Raw genomic sequence first — 18,276 nt, forward strand, 5'->3', positions numbered from 1 at the left:
GATTTTCGGTGTTAAGAGTTCAATCAAATATGCAGGCGCATTTCCAACATGGCAATTGAACATGTACGTCAAGATCTTAAAGTTTATTCTGGCTTTGATCGGCAGCCAGTGCAAATCGTAGAGTGCCTGCTTAGAACTGTCTCTTCTTCTACGATTCAGAACTAACTTCGCACACATATTTTGAATGCGTTGCAGTTTTGCGATGTCACAATCAGAAATACCGTATAAAATAACATTACAGCAGTCTAAATGCGAAATAACCAGCGATAGCACTAAGGTTTCAGTTGCATACTGAGTCAAATATTTGCGAATGTTTTTGATTCGGAAAAAATTCAACATTGCCGTTCTACACTTATTTTTATATGCTCTTTAAAGTTAAAGTTTCGTCCAAATAGGCCCCCAAATATCTGATGTTACTCTGTCTCTTGATTTATCACCACAAATATCTATCTCGTGAATGTTTAACTTATTCAACTGAGGGGCACTTCCAAAGGCAATATGTTCAGTTTTTGAGGAATTCATTTTTAGTTTGTTACTGTTCATCCACTCATTTGAATCTGTAGCAAACTCCTCTAGTTCACCAATGGATTTAGCCTCGATGGATGGTTCGGGCTTAAAACGTGTGCTTGCGGTGTGGTCGTCGGCAAAGCCAAAGACGGAAATGGACGGGGAACAATGTCAAAAATCGTTCCTGCGTACGTGAGATAGAGCCACGGCCCTAAACAGCTTCCCTGGGGGACACTACACGTAAGCTCACGTGCTGATGACACTGTTTGATTCACACTCACGCGGCAGCTCCGTGGCCTCAGATATGAGTTCAACCAGTCCATGCAAGACCAGAGACACCATACTGACATTTCAAAACGTCCAAAAGAATATCGTGATCTACCGTATCAAAAGCTGCACTAAGGTCTAATGCTATCAATGCAGTCACTTCTTGATGTTCCATAGCGTCCAAGATGTCATTGATAAGTCTCAATAAAGCCGATTCGCACGAATGATGTTGCCTGTATGCGGACTGATTTTTCGGAAGGAGATTATGTTCATTTACATGTTTATTAAGTAAGTACAGTGCTGCTTTCTCTATCAATTTGGACAAGAATGATAAGTTGCTCACTGGCCTATAGTTTGAGAATATAAGTTCGAGACCAGCTTTCTTTAACAGAGGTCTAACTATTGCCTGTTTCCACTGCACTGGGAAGACTCCTTGAGTCAATGAAAGATTCACTAGTCTAGTTATAATTGGAGGAGCTCGTTTAAATATGACTTCAACACTTTTGTTGGAATAACATCAATTTCACACGACTTTGTTTGTAACTGGTTAATGAGTTTTCTAACTTCATCCTCACTAAGTTCATCAAATTTTCCAAATTCCGGCACATTTCTCATTGATGGTTTATAGTTTTCAAAATCTTTTAAGCTGTCCCGTATTTTCTGAATCTTTTCCATGAAAAAGTCAGCAAATTTGTCAGCTAGCGTATTTTCATTTTCAACAACAGGCATTGGATTCTCCGACTTGCCGCCGGTGAGATCTGTCACAAATTTGTAAAGATTTTTGGCTAAGAGTTCTCTGTTTTTCTAGTTTCAGTTCATGGTGATATTTATTAACAGCAGTCTTGAAAATTTCATAGTCCTGTGGATTTTGGTACCTCCTCCACAAACGTTCGGATTTGCGCAGAATTTGTTTTAAGTGGCGGATATCCTCATTAAACCACGGTTTCGGATTTCGACAAATAATAGTTTTCTCTTTTAAAGGAGCGTGCTTGTCAATGATATTTTTCATTTCATCTTGGAAAATGTCAACATATGTCTCAATTGAATCACTTTCAATTTTCAAATCAGCAAGGTCACTAGCAAAATCTGAGTCATTTATGTCATTAAAGTTCCGGTAAGTAATAGACTTGCTGATGATGTTTTCCTTTTTCACTTTTGTAATGACTTTTACTACACGATGGTCGGATAAGAAAGGACCGGGTTCACATGAGATAAGTTCAACACCATTTGCGACCTCTGTGATCACAAGATCAAGACTCTGACCGAACACTTGTGTTGGGAAATGTACATGTTGTTGCAACCCCATAGCACATAAACTGTTGAATTCAGAAATAGTGTTGGTGTCGTCATGTATATGTAGATTGAAATCTCCCATGATCATGAGATTGGGGTACTTGGAAATAACGTCTTCAAGAAATTCGAAAAAGTCTTTCACAAATTGCGTAGGTGTCGCCAAAGCTGGGGGTCTATAAATGCCTACACAATTAATGGTAATGTTTTTAAAGACCATTTGCCATACTCCGTACTCAAAACTTTCGGTGGTGCCAGATACAATTTTGCGCATTTGAACACTACTTTTACAAGTCAGAGCAATACCGCCACCCGTTTTGTTTCTACGATTCGCAACACTGAGTCTATAACCATCTTGATTTAAATCTGATGTTTCGAATTGGGATTGTTTTTCATCGGAATACCAGGTTTCCGTCAAAAGTGCAAAGTCAACGTTCTCGTCACGAAGCAATTGTCCGACTACCACATCCTTTTTGACTACTGAATGACAGTTCAATGTTAGACAGGTGACATTCTCTGTATAGTTACTGAGTGTGTTTGATCGTTTTGGATATACAAGATTTATGAAGTATGAACTAAGAAGTATGAAGTGTGAACTATAAAGTGCGAACTCTGAAGTGTGAACTATGAAGTGTGAACTGTGAAGTATGAACTGTGAACTATGAAGTGTGAACTATGAACTGTGAAGTATGAAGTTCGAACTCTGAAGTGTGAAGTATGAACTGTGAACTATGAACTGTAAACTATGAAGTCTGAACTGTGAAGTGGGAACTATGAAGTGTGAAGTATGAACTGAGAAGTCACCACCGGGCTTTCGTACTTTCGTAGTTATCGTGGTAAAATTCTTCACTATTCATCTTTAGCCTTGAACATTTAATTGCAAGGATTTAAAGTTACCGACAAACCCAAACCGTCCCTAATGACACGAAACGCTGCGGTGATAATATCCTTTGGAGATACAATAACATATTTCATTCAGTTAAATTTGCACATTATATTCCTAATGTATGCACATCTCAATAAACCGAAGTTATTTCCAGGTATCGGATTTCGATCGAACTATAAAACAATACGCTTTAATTAATTACAAATTACAATAAAAATTGCAAAATGATATACATGTATACAGTTATAGTAAAACCTAAGTAGCAGCATTTTGGGCCCCATGGATATTATGTGAGTCACGCCATGAGAAAACCAACATAGTGGCTTTGCGATCAGCATGGATCAAGACCAGCCTGCGCATCTGCGCAGTCTGGTCAGGATCAATGCTGTTCGCTATCGGTTTCTCTAATTGCAATAGGCTTTGAAAGTGAACAGCATGGATCCTGACCAGACTACGCGGATGCGCAGGCTGGTCTGTATCCTGTATACAGTTATAGTAAAATCTAAGTGGCAGCATTTCGGGCCCCATGGATATTATGTGACCGCGCCATGAGAAAACCAACATAGTGGCTTTACGACCAGCATGGATACAGACCAGCCTGCGATCCATGCTGTTCTCTAATTGCAATAGGCTTTGAAAGCGAACAGCATGGATCCTGACCAGACTACGCGGATGCGCAGGCTGGTCTGTATCCTGTATACAGTTATAGTAAAATCTAAGTGGCAGCATTTCGGGCCCCATGGATATTATGTGACCGCGCCATGAGAAAACCAACATAGTGGCTTTACGACCAGCATGGATCCAGACCAGCCTGCGATCCATGCTGTTCGCTTTCAAAGCTTATTGCAATTAGAGAAACCGTTAGCGAACAGCATTGATCCTGACCAGACTGCGCAGACTAGGGGACCAGTGGTCGCTTAAGCCGCTTTTAAGTAATTCCGGTTTCATTTGCCACAAAGTCTAAAACACTAGAAGTACTAAAGATATTTTTCGAAAAAAAAAAACAAAACATTTCTTATCATTTCCTTCGCTTAGTATTGTCAAATCTATATAAAATTAATTCCCGGATGTGTACACGTGGCCGTAAGTTATTTCGTTATGTTATTTGTCAAACAATTCAAACACTCGTATTCATCATAGTTAAAGAGTTCGTAGATGATTCATTTACGAAACTGAAACTCAAACCTCAAATAGCTTAACATGTAAATGCATGTTTAAACAATAACATCCGTGTAAAATTGCCTACAAAGTGAAACAAGTACATGCAATCAAAAAAATGCATTAATGTAACTGTTCATTAAATGCAGCTACATTCGAAAACCAGCTACTACGTATCAAAGTTGTGCGTGTTTCGGTTTGGTATAGTATGTTTTTTCTGTAAACGTTTATGTTTAACACGAACATGACATGTATGCAAATTGAATGAAAAAATACAATGGCTGTTAATTATGATTCATTGCATGAAGTTAAGTATAGAGATGTACAAGTTGCTGTGAGGGTTTTATTTGTATAGTCACAACCATAATTAATTATCATGCTATTATCTATCACACACTGATAGTGGATAGGCCATGCACAATTTATTATTAGTTTGCTATAACAATTATAAACATACGAATTTCGATATGGCGTTTAGTAGTCCGTCAGAAGGTACAAAGCATGCAGTTGTGTTACTTACATTAGATTTTAGGCAGTAAGAAACCCAGACAGGGAAAGCGGTGTCAAATTATATTAAAGGGATCGATAAAAATTATTCAAGCCATAAATTTTCCTTATTCTATTACCATTGTCATTTTGCCATTCATTGCCCCGCATGTATTTGGTATTTTAATTTATTCTGGTCTCTTGGGCATCATTTTTCTACTTTATTTTCTATTTCCTCCAAAAATATTGAAAAATAAAAGCAAAATGTTGTATAGGCAGGCTATAAATTAATTTATTTTTATCGTTAGCCTTATATTCACAATTATCAAGCGGACGAGACTGATAACAAACTTCCGCATTTTATAATGGCTTAACACGAATCATTTTTAAAGAGATTTAATTAAAGTGGATCGAAATCGCACAGTCGTTTGCTGTTTTGATGTATGCAAATTTCATGTAAATGTTTTTTTTTTTATTACCAGGGAATTAAATTCGATCGAATGTTAAAGCAATTCATCTATAAATTGTGCAATAAAATCAGTATGATTTATACTGTTACAGTAATTTAACCTTTTTTTTCGCCGAGCGTTATATTACAATGTGAAAGTGTAAATGTCTGATTTGTACAAACCAAATGCCTTAAACCAGAGTATCAAACAAATATATTCTGTGGATTTTAACTTTTTTTTTTAATGTCTGTTGCTCTTTTCAAATTATTGATTACGGCCCAATTTAATGTCTGCTCACATCCATTTGCAGTTAATGGTCTCATGCATGCTTCATCATGTTAAGAGGTTAAACATGCATAGTTCGCAGGAGATGGTACCTTGTCACCTAAGCCTCATTCTCATTCTAAAATCAGGAGATGATTTATATTTCTGTCGGTTATTTGGTGAGCATGCGCACTCGTAATTACTACAGGAAGTGATTTCAGCCAATCAGAGTACGCCGACAACATCTTAGTAAAGTACTTGCTAAAGATGAGTAAGGACTATATTAGTAATATAATAATATAATAATAATCAAAAATATTAGTATTTGCCCTTAAGTTTTGCATGACTTTTACACAAAATGTCATGTTCTGAATACACACTCCAAAGTTCACAGCCGTACAAAGCTTTCGGTAATTATTACTATTGTTAGTATTATTATTATTATTATTATTATTACTACAAACATGTATTATTATTATATTGTACGTCTGATTTTAGGACTTGCACATAGTAATCAGTTATGTTGTAAAAATGAATTATCGATTTAAACCAAAGCTCAGCGATGAAGAAGAGCATAGAAACATGACAAACGTACAAGGAAAGCAATGCCAAATGTGGATTTTCAATTCTATCAAAATCCAGCATATTTTTTTTATTGTATAGCCATAATAATCGTGAGTTTTGGTACTGATTTTGGTATTTTAGTTCTTTCGCAGTATTATCTTGTCTTTTGTTTTGCGATTTTCCCAAAAGGACAGAAAAATGAAAGAACAATATAATTATGGTAATGAGTTCATAACTATATATATTTGGCCTTAATTATGAGGAGATACATGTAAGGTCCGTACTTTGCATGGCCTGAGACGAATCAGTATGGTGATTGTGTTGCATGCATCAGGAGATAAAATCAGATACTTCTCAAATTTAAAATGTATGCAATCTCGAAGTGCAGCTGGTACTTATTTTTTATTATCAGGCGTTTTATCTATCAGATGCACCTAATCAGCTCCGGTTATTCTGGGTTAAAGCCCTGCTCCGCGTCTATTCAAATTCTATTGTGTGTATGCAACCCATGATTACAATAGGTAACAATTAACGGCCACGTGTTACATTTCAGCACGCCAAACCACAGGTATATATATAGAATTTTATATAAAATAGACTCTATTTTGACAGGCGTCACTGTTCATAGTCAGAATTTTCATGCTTTTTCAGTGACAATTTAAAGTTAAAAGGTAGGACTGGAGCAGGTCTTTAATATATAATAGAACAGAAATTTAATTAAGTCTTGTGAATTTTACTTGCTGTTGTTAAATATTTCAAACACAGCAATATTATGACTTTTAGGAGATATCTCTATGTTCCTTTTGTACAGGTTAGATTATACATAATACAAAAATGAAAAAAATACAAGAATGATGGAAAAATTTCAAAAATGCACTTGATTATTCTCACCCTAGGGTTCAGTTGTTTTATATAGACTTATATATAGGAGAAACTTTATCAAATCTTCTTGTGTATTACCTTGTCAATAAAAATACTGTAGATATGATACTGGGCTACAACTGTTAACCTTTAGCCTGCTTGTCGCAAATGATTCTACCTTTGCGACTAGTGCAGGTACTGTTCGCTATTCAGACAGTAAATTTTCAGTGAACACTCATTCGTTACCCAAATTGATTGATGAACCTGTTTTATTTTACAAATTTAGCAGGCTAAAGGTTAATAACACAATGCTACAATAAAGAGAGCGTGTGTACTCACTCGATCTGTGTTAAAATGAAGGTTTCCTTTATTTGCATGTCATAACGTCTGAGTGGTCACTGGGGGATTTTATGTTCATTCATTTGTTTAAAAAGTATTCTAAAAAAAACCAAACAGGATAGTTCTTTCTTCTGGGAAAACAAAAACAAGAAAAAGTCCAAACCACAAACTTTTTTACAAACTTTGAACCAAATCATATCCTATTAGAATATGATATGATACAGTCTTACGTGTAGAAACTAAAATCCTGACGTGTCGATATTTTTAACATGACCTGTATCTATAAAAATAAAGGCATTTTCATTAAAACATGGAAGTATTTTTCAGTTTATCGTAATGTTATATGAAATAATGTAAGTTGACTAACTACGCTGAAAATAACACCGAACTTTAGCTAAAACATGTCTAATTTGATACTTTAAAACTTGAAATTAAGTCAGGTATGGATTTCGTCAGAAATTTGGGAAAAAATGTTTTTCCCACTAAAAAATAGGATCCCTTATTGGATATGAAATCAGCTAAAAGATTTTATACGGGTATAACACTTGAAGTCATGAAAAGGGGGGGGGGGGGGGGGGGGGGGGGGGGGGGGGAAATACAGCTTCAATTATTAGCCAGAATCATGTTAGTAACTGAAAATTTGACGTTTTAAGGTTTGGGTTAAAAATTGTGTATTATAAAATAAAACAATAACTGTTGATTATGACTCAGCTCACGTTCCATACATTTCATTTCCTCAGAAAATATACCGAAGACCCTCAAAAGATTCGTCTCCAAATCAAAGGTTTGTACAATGCAGTGTGAGAATTTTCATACTTTTTCATTCACTTCGAATAAATATGCACATTAGCCTACATTTTCTTCTAGTCGCAATCGCAGCATGGCTCCCGAAATAAACAATTTACGTGATGGCAAATAATGTTTACCTTATGTTTTATTTACTTTTATCAATTTCGCTGGGGTTTATACAATTATTTTTTTTATTCTACTTATTAAACGTACCTTATGTCCTCGTATTTTGCATTCTGTCATTCTGAATTACAGTCACCTAACTTAGTAACTATTGTATAGACTAGCCAACGGTATAGAGTAGCCATTAGATTAATAAAGAATTTGTCACAAAATTAAAACTTTTGTAATTTTCTTTTATACTATGTTATAGTAACAAATGCCAGTCTTTTTAGAGATTGTCTCAGGGCACTTATTGATATTGGACATAGGATATAGACGGGCTACAGTCACAATTTTAGAAACAAAAAATAATAGTCTTTGAGCTAGTCTAACTATTTTACAACATAAATTTCATAAAATATGAAAATTGATCTTGACTCTTGACTTGCAGCCTTCCAATAGCTATGCAATCTGCTCACAACACTTTTTCAGTTTCAATACAATTAATGCATACTGAAAACTCCCAGATGTATTTACGCTGTCAGTGAATTGCTAAACAAATGAGGTTTATACATTTCATCACATCAGCTGCATCTGCAGTGCTTACATATTTGCACTACAATGTACTTCTTTTAATCCATACACTGCTAAATTTCTATATCTTGTCAATCTTTCAATTTGGACAGTACCATTAACTGTTTAAAGGGGTGCTTACCAAAAAGATACTGGCTGAATAGCGAACCGTGCAGATCATGATCAGACTGCACAGATGTGCAGAACATGCTGACCATGATGTACACTGGTCGGAAAGGGAGAATCAATCGAGTCCAGCATGATATGGGTAAATCGATATCATCAGTATACAAATCTGACTCATCTTCCCACTTCTTGCTTTTTTATCAAAACAATATCCGATTATATCCTTCCATCATTGCAAATTTGCAACTTTGCCAATCTATACTTCCTTTCACGACTGTCTCATTTCAGTTCGTTAAATGAATTTATTTTTTCAACTAACTCCCGCTCGCCCTCAGACCCCCCCCCCCCCCCCCCCCCCCCCCCCCCCCCCCCCCCCCACACACACACCAAGAAAAAAGTAAAATTTAATTATGAATTTATTGACATTTTTAGCTCACCTGAGCTATTGTGACCGCTTGATGTCCGTTGTCCGTCGTGCGTCGTCCGTCGTCCGTCAACAATTTCTAAAAAAATCTTCTTCTTGAAAACCACTGGGCAGAATTACACCAAATTTCACAGGAATGATCGTTGGGCGGTCCCCTTTCAAAGTTTTTCAAAGAATGTAGTTCCATATAGAACTCTGGTTGCGATAGCAACCAAAAGGAAAAACTTAAAAAATCTTCTTGTCCAAAACCAAAAGGCCTAGGGCTTTGATATTTGGTATGTAGCATCATCTAGTAGGTTTCTTCCAAGATTATTCAAATTATCCCCCTAGGGTCAAATATGGCCCTGTCCTGGGGGTCACATGGTTTATATAGACAAATAGACTTATATGGGGAAAAACTTTGAAAATCTTATTGTCCAAAACCATAAGGCCTAGGGCTTTGATATTTAGTATGTAGCATCATCTAGTGGGCCTCTACAAAGATTGTTCAAATTATCCCCCTAGGGTCAAATATGGCCCTGCCCCGGGGGTCACATGGTTTATATAGACAAATAAAGGGATAAATTTTGAAAATCTTCTTGTCCAAAACCATGAGGCTTAGGGCTTTGATATTTATCATATAGCATCATATAGTGGGCCTCTACCAAGATTCTTCAAATAATCCCCGTAGGATGAAATATCCCCCCCCCCCCACAGGGGGGTCACATGGTTCATATAGACTTGTATAGGAAAAAAAAACACTTTAAAAATCTTCTTGTTTGAAACCGCAAGACCTAGGCTTTTGATATTTGGTATATAGCATTGCCTTGTGGTCCTCTACCAAAATTGTTCAAATTATTCCCCTGGGGTGAAAGGAGGCCCTGCCACGGGGTTCCCTAGTTTTACATAGACATATATAGGAAAAAACTTTAAAAATCTTCTTGCCTGAAACTGCAAGGCCTATGCTTTTGATATTTGGTATGTTGCATTGCCTAGTGGACTACTACCAAAATTGTTCAAATTATGACCCTGGGGTGAAAGAGGCTCTGTCCTGGGGGTCCGAAGTTTTACATAGACTTATATAAGAAAAAAACTTTAAAAATCTTCTTGTCGGAATTTTCAAGACTTATGCCTTTGAAATTTTGTATGTATCATTGCCTTGTTGATCTCTAACAAGTTTGTTCGAATTAGGCTTATGCCTTTGAAATTTTGTATGTATCACTGCCTTGTTGATCTCTAACAAGTTTGTTCGAATTATGCCCCTGGGGTGAAAAGAGCCCCCGCCCCAGGGGTCACTTGATACATTAGTTATATAGGAAAAAATACTTCAAAAATTATCAGATCATATTTCCTAGACAGTTTAATTATAATTACCTGATGACTCAAAGTGATAAGGGTCACCCGACTGTGACCTTGACCCACTGACCTACTTTCTTGTTTTTTAAGATACAGCCTTGAAATTTGGATGACATGTACAGTTTTGCACACTTATTTTAGAACTGACTTTTCGTGACCACGAATATTACCTGCTGACCTACTTTCTTGTTTTTGAAGCTTTAGCAAAGAAATTTGTTCAAGCAAGCGATATAGACCCATCATGGCCCTCTTGTTATTCACCCTATCAACCATTTTTATTTACCCTATCAACATTTCTCCGACCTACGTTCGATGAATTGAAGTTAAACAATTACTTTGTTTAATATACACACATGGGGCCGCATTTTACTAGACTAGTGTAGCCTGACAAAAAAAAAGAAGACTTATTTATAAATTTTCAGATTTTTGTGATTTTTTTTTATTTTATGTAATAGTGACGAATGCCAGTCTATTTTACAGATATTTCAATATAATTATGTTGGACCTAGGATATAGAGAGTAGCTTTCAAAAAAAAAAAAAAAAAAAAAAAAAAAAAAAATATATATATATATATATATATATATATATAAAGATAAAAGCCGTATGGAACTTTTACACCTTTTTTTCCTTGTGTCAGTTGTTAGCTAGGGTTGGTGTTAGTTTTGAGTTTAGTTTGCAATCTACATTTAGATGTATGCATTTCAAATATCATTTGATCTAGTATTTCAATGGTTCGTCAGTTTAAAATAATACAGGGGTCTTTACTTTTAACCCTTACCCTGCTAATTTTTTATAATGGACTGGTCCATCATTCAATCTGGGCAATACCATTTATTATTCGAAGGGATGTTTAATGAAAGTTTACTGACCGAATAGTAGAGGTGCGCGGTATTACCGGTATACCGGTAACCGTGGTACCATCTTCCCGTGGTACGATACCGCGGTACCATCGGGGAATACCGGTATTTTATCAACATTATCCCTACCTCTGTTTATTTTTAATATAGTTTGTCTATGTAGCCTTCCGTAACAGCAATTGACACCATATATGATTTTCCGATTAATATCTCTGGAATTCCCATGCTACTATTATTAGTTTCCAAAAATAACCACCCAATGGTGCAATTGAACGTGTATGATCGACCGCGTGATCCCCAATCAAAACCTTCGAAAACCTCCAGATTATTCCGTATAGATGGATGACGTCATGGGCGCACTTGTTTTTACTTTGAGTCTGGTAAATTCGGCGAGTCCCGACTTCTTGTTTAAATGATGATAGTTTAAAATATCCCAGTATGTATTTGCACGTATTAAAAAAGGAATAAATTGTATGGAAAATGTTCAGTCGAAATTTATTTTATTTTTTTTGAAAACAATCTGATGAAGCCTTCATAAACGTTACTGGTTTATCAAACGGGTGCACGAATCGAACTTCAAACAAGCGCGACCTATATACATGTGACCCAGTGCTTCCCTAGAGACAATATGGCGTCTTCCGACGAGTACACGCTGGTAAAAAATACTAAGGGTCATTAATCTAACTAGTCATTAGTCAAATATTCCAGTGTATTTTTTTCTTTAATTCTAGTCAAGTAACTAGTCTTCGTTGTTGCTCATAATAAATTAAGTATTTCTGAGAGTTTTTCAATATTTTTATGACCACTACCATTGCTTTAAGTCTTACGATAAATATAATAGTATACCGTGGTATATACCGCGGTAATTAGGAAAAAACCATGGTATACCGCGGTATTTTTTTCAAGGCGGTACCCAGCCCTACCGAATAGCGAACAGTGCAGACCATGATCAGACTGCACGGATATGCTGGCTGTTCATTGGTCTGCACTGGTCGCAAAGGCAGAATCACTTGCCGCCAGCAGGCTAAAGGTTAATCTAAAAGTCATTCCCGTGTGTTTAAGTGTGGTCATATTTATATACGCTTATCAAATAATGTAAACAAACAATTTCATCACATAAAAGCAGCTTCTTCAGCAATAAACTGGTAAACTAATGTAAACTATATGAGCCGTGCCATGGGAAAACCAACATAGTGGGTTTGCGACCAGCATGGATCCAGACCAGCCTGCGCATCCGCGCAGTCTGGTCAGGATGCATGCTATTCGCTAACAGTTTCTATAATTCCAATAGGCTTTAAAAGCGAACAGCATGGAGCCTGACCAGACTGCGCGGATGCGCAGGCTGGTCTGGATCCATGCTGGTCGCAAACCCACTATGTTGGTTTTCTCATGGCACGGCTCATATGGATATGTGCTTACCATCAACTGATTAACTCGTACGCTGATTTTAACTATATCAATTAGTAAAGATTTTGCGGTCAGCTGATTGATTTGTACACTGATTTTGACTATATGAATAAGTGAAGATTTTACCGTCGACTAATTAACAAGCACACTGATTTTAACTATTTTGATCAGTGGAGATGTCAACGAATAACTAGTACACTGAGTTTAACTTAATGGATAAGTGAAGTTTTTCCTGTCAGCGATTAACTAATACACTGATTTTAACTATATAGTTCAGTGACGATTTTACCGTCAGCGATTAACTAATACAATGAGTTTAACTTTATAGATAGGTGAAGAAATACACTGATGTTAACTTAGTATATGGTTAAGTGAAGATTTTGCTGTCAGCGATTAACTAGTACGCTGATTTTAACTACAATGTATATTGATAAGTAAAGATTTTACCCTCCGCTGGCTTGCACAAAGATTCATTTAAAGAAATCCAATGTTCATCTTTCCTTCAGATATTTACTTCAAATGTAGAAGATCTTCTTCAGATGTTTTTGACTTTTCTAACCGTGTCAGGTGTGTATGTAGAACTAATACGCAATTCAATATCATGCAATAACAACCACTTCTAGCTTTTTTGTGGTGAAATTACACGGTTACATAGTTTTTAGCTGTACATATATTAAGTGTGTACTCATAGTACATACTGTTAATACACATAAGCACAATAATTTTATATTAGAACTTACATAAAGTAGAATTATGTAAAATTTCTTTTTCATACTTACAAAAATGAAATTTTGGTCTAGTAGTCCACATTTTGTGTAAATTCATGAAAATACCAGAAAATGCCCGGGAGAAGGAATGCTCGAGACAGCCGCTTTAAGACAATCTCCCGTCAAAGCCTGCGCTGCTGATAACAGAATCAGTAAAGTGGTCACATCGAATACCATTCATAGGCTACGTATGCTCGTCTTTATTTGAGTGATGGGAAATTACTTGTTATTTAAAGCGAACGGCAATGGTAGAGTACATTTTATTTATCGCAAATCTTTGCCGGTTAACTCACAACAAAAGAATGTTTGACTGACAGGAAAAAATACTTCTAATGCTACCGAATTAGGTACAAAGATACTCTTTTTCTAAAAAATATTTATTGATGAATTCATAAACCACTGATCTTATACATTACAACGTTTCCGTATAACAAGCAGGACTTAACATAGTATAAGAGTAAACTCTTAAAAGAACAAGCAGGATTTAACATAGTATAAGAGTAAACTCTTAAAAGAACAAGCAGGACTTAACATAGTATAAGAGTGAACTTTTAAAATAACAAGCAGGACTTAACATAGTATAAGAGGGAACTCTTAAGATAACAAGCAGGACTTAACATAGTATAAGAGAGAACTCAGAAAAATGGGATTTACGAAAATGCACGTGATTGTGTTGTTGTTGGTGACAGTAGTAATGCTTTTTGTAGTCCGACTATTCTTTGATAGTGATACAAATAAGGATCATATGCATAGTAATTCGATCCGTGATATACAATCTGAAAATCAGGTAGAGAAAATGTATGCTACTATCGCAAACCTCGTTCAGCAGAGAAATAACTTCTCACGTGCAGTGAATTTGAAACAACAGAAAATAGGTCAGTTGGAGTGCAAGGTTGGTTAGGGTTTGAACCCATTTTATCTTTCATTCTAGTATATACTTTCTGAAAATGTTTCTTTTAAAAGAAGACCTAGTTGTTAAGATCGTTGACTTCAACACTTTTGCCCCCAAACTTCACTCAATGCGTTGAAATCTTCATGTAAGAAATCCGCCCAGCTGGTTAACGGAAGGTCGGTGGTTCTACCCAGGTGCCCGCTCGTGATGAAATAATACACGGAGGGGCACCTGGAGTTTTTCTCCTCCATCAAAACTGGAAAGTGCAGCGTTACACCCCCACCCCACCCCCTCATCCCCCACCCTCATAAAAAATATAATAATAATGAATAGATTCAAACATGATCTGTAGCCTTGGTTTTAGATATATTTTCCTAAAATGAAGGAAGTATTTCTGATTATTAAAAAATGTAATTACAATTACATACGAATACCGTGAATGTTTTGTGTAAGTCAAACTGACTACTAGTCTAATGATAAGTTTTTTTGATATTGTCGTATTTTAGTCACTCAGAATTTTTTTTTGTTGGATTTAACGTCGCACCGACACATGATAGGTCATATGGCGACTTCCCAGCTTTAATGGTGGAGGAAGACCCCCAGGTGCCCCTCCGTGCATTATTTCATCACGAGCGGGCACCGGGCACCTGGGTAGAACCACCGACCTTCCGTAAGCCAGCTGGATGGCTTCCTCACATGAAGAATTCAACGCCCCGAGTGAGGCTCGAACCCACATCGATGAGGGGCAAGTGATTTGAAGTCAGCGACTCAGAATGCTACCTGTTGAATATCTAGCTGTATTATTATTTGGTAACAAGGGAAGATTACCCCCCTGTAATTTCTCTGAAGGGAAGTAATTTAAAACTAGAATCAGACTGCCCCAGATGGGCTTGCGGACGAGTTCCGGATAGCATCATTAACGCATCCCTACAATTTCTAACTCATTTGTAAGTCATCCGGTGTATCCGTTCAGAAATCAGGGCATAGGGGTGGGGTGGGAGTGGGGGGTGGGGGGAGTGCATTCTCAAATTTTAAGGAATTTGTAATATCCGTGACAGTTCTTAAGAGTGCATTAGAAATTTACATTCGCAAAACCCATTATTGTTCTACACATCCTGAGTAATCCAGGTACGGGGATACGGAACTCATCCACAAGCCCATCTCTAGCTTTAAAATAAATATAATAACAAACTCTCATTATGTGTAATGATTGTGACCTGTCTATGTGCATGAATAACAGGTATTTTCATTTGTTAAACAAATGGGCTAGGCCCTCTTGCTAGGATAAAAGCTAAACCACAATGTGATTACGCATACACGTCAGTACATGAAGACGATGATATGCTTCCTGTTTGATTTAAGCATTTTTTTCCTCAAAATATATTTAGTTATTTTAAGTGGAAGTTTTCAAAAAAAAGCAACCAGAAATTAACCTGAATTACTAAACACGAAGTTAATATTTCGGGAAAGTATTATTTTTCAAATCCGGAATATAAACCATTAGCGCTAACAGTCAGCGTACTGTTAAGTGCACAAGTTAAACATCCATCATTTATAATGTACAAAATACAAAATTCAAGCCAGGAGCACGATTGTACCTGATTTATAGGTAGAAACATTTAAAAGTGTTTCGCGCTTAATTTGCATATTTAAAAGCAAGTTTTGATTGAATAAAATTACGTAAAACAATATGGCCGTTGTAAAAGTTGCGAAAAAATGCAAATGAGGAGTTTAATGAATTAAACATGTTTCTTCTGTTTAAAACTTTATATTTAACACCGAAATGTGCAACTCAGTTTGCAGCTTTCAAACAATTAGGTGCGATGTTATGTATTATGTTTTGTTTAGAAAATACCTACATATTTAGCAACTGTGTATTGAGTATTGTTACATGACTACTTGTATAACTCACTGGTCAATAGTTTATACTGTTGACCGGGCAATACATTGACTGTTAAAAAGAACAATATGAAATAATTTGATTTCTGATCTGATGTAAAAAAAAACACTTATTAAATAGCCTTCAGAACCTGGGCTATAGTTCTGACCAGTGAAAGATTCTTATGATCTCATTGTCATTTTAAATCTAATCCTTCATAGCAGACACTTGTGTGCGTGTCTTTTTTTATCTTAATGGTTGATGTCTCATATTTTGAATTGTCGATATATGATACACACCTCACGATAAGGAGGCAGTAACTATATTTGTTAGCATGATGCCCCCTTCCCCCCACCTCCCCGCCCCACCCCGCACACACACCTCCATATTTGTGATATATAATTGGTCTAAAGTTTAACGCTATAATTTTCGTGTTGATAAGAGTTAACACTTGAAAAAATGACAGAATGAAATTAATTTCTGATGCGATAAGATAAAACACTTTTTGACAAACATTTCTATTTTGGGCAATTGTTTTCACTACCGGTCGGCAAGCCATTTAGTAAGTGTATACTTTTATAAAAAAAATAGATAACTCTTATGAGCAATTGTATACAGTTTTACCACTGTGGAATGTTATAAACTACATATATAGTTACTATCACAATGTTATTAGCTACGTTGCTAACATGTAGATATGTAATCCGTCATATAGACACCGATTTAGGCCTCGTAAAGTTCAAGTATGCAGTATAAACGAAGTGACAGATCTGTTTACATGTAGAAATATGTGTCTGTGTCCGTGCAAGCGTCCGTGAAAAATCGCACGTGTAAAAATTCATCCGGCCGATTCCATTTCTGCTTTCTGTTCCCAGGTCCGTCTCTGTGACAAATCGTGTGGAATGTTTTTGCCGATTATGAAAAAGTGATCATATATGTTATTTATAGTAAAATCAAAGGGAAATTAATCCTAAAATCTTAAAAAATCTATATAAGTCCTCAAGAAACTCTTTACAAGGTAGTGATAGGTCAAAATACACCTAAAAATTGGATATAACATGCATGTTGTACCACAGAAAAGTAATCTCGATTTTTCCTTACGGCCAGTAATAAAAAAGGAATATCGTCATAAGTGAGAATATAAATACTGAATTAGTCTTTTGAAATGTTACAGCATACTAGTTAGACGTGAAAATCGTAACTTGTTTTAAAAGTTTCTAATACGATTTTCTCATTTAAGTAGTCATTGGCGGTATCTTTATCTTACCTACACAAGTTGAGATTGATAAAGCCGGCAATTACTACGTGAGTAAACATTGCAAATGAGGTGTGCACGTGAACTTTGCGGTCGAAAGGTCAATTTTTTATCATGTGACAATTTATGTTTAGGCATAGCGAGATGATGTGTAAATTCAGTTCATTTCAGTATGTTATTTAATATAAAAATGAATGTTCATCGCCGTTACCTTACAAATTAGAAAAAAATGCAGAAAATTTAATTATATTGTTTAGACTCTTTTGCCTGAGAAAAACACCTTCCCGCGCCTGTAACGTGATAATACGTATAAGCGTTTGATTGCCCTTTTCAGACTTCTGTAGAATCAACATTTATCACATGAAAGTCATTTTGAAAATATATAATGCAAAGGTAAGAGGCTGAAGTAAAGAAATACCTAACACATGAAGCTACTATGTTCCCTATTATCAGACAACATGTCATGCGCAACTCCCAGAACCCTAGCTCAATGTTCAAGGTCACACTTGGAGATCAAAGGTCATTAGGTTTTTTTCCCTGCCCGGTCCATAATTTTTCCATGGGAAAAAGGATTAAAATATTAGTTGGCACAAATATTCCCCTTGATGAGAAGATGTGTCTTGCGCAATACCCAGGCCCTTAGCTCAAATGTCAAGGTTACAGTTCAACAAGACCTTTTCCAGCCTTTCTGTAACTCAAAAATCTTAAAAGGGATTTTAAAATTCCACGACACAAATGTACCCCATAACAAGACTACATGTCATGCGCAACACCCAGAACCCTAGCTCAAAGGTCAAT

At 36.1% G+C, this 18,276-nt stretch overlaps 1 protein-coding gene across 5 annotated transcripts in view; it reads left to right on the forward strand.

Moving 5' to 3' along the window:
* LOC123538394 (uncharacterized) overlaps positions 1–18,276 on the forward strand; it is a 65,213-nt gene that overhangs the window by 34,599 nt on the left and 12,338 nt on the right. The window contains exon 1 of one of the 5 annotated variants that reach the window (XM_045322474.2): positions 13,626–14,344. The exons of the other annotated variants lie outside the window; for them this stretch is intronic. Coding sequence (XP_045178409.2) covers positions 14,096–14,344 — 249 coding nt within the window. The 5' untranslated portion in view covers positions 13,626–14,095. Of the gene's footprint in view, positions 1–13,625; positions 14,345–18,276 lie in introns of those variants that run through there. 5 annotated transcript variants of the gene reach the window in all.

Source organism: Mercenaria mercenaria, chromosome 18 (assembly GCF_021730395.1).
Source record: "Mercenaria mercenaria strain notata chromosome 18, MADL_Memer_1, whole genome shotgun sequence".
Classification (NCBI taxonomy): domain Eukaryota; kingdom Metazoa; phylum Mollusca; class Bivalvia; order Venerida; family Veneridae; genus Mercenaria; species Mercenaria mercenaria.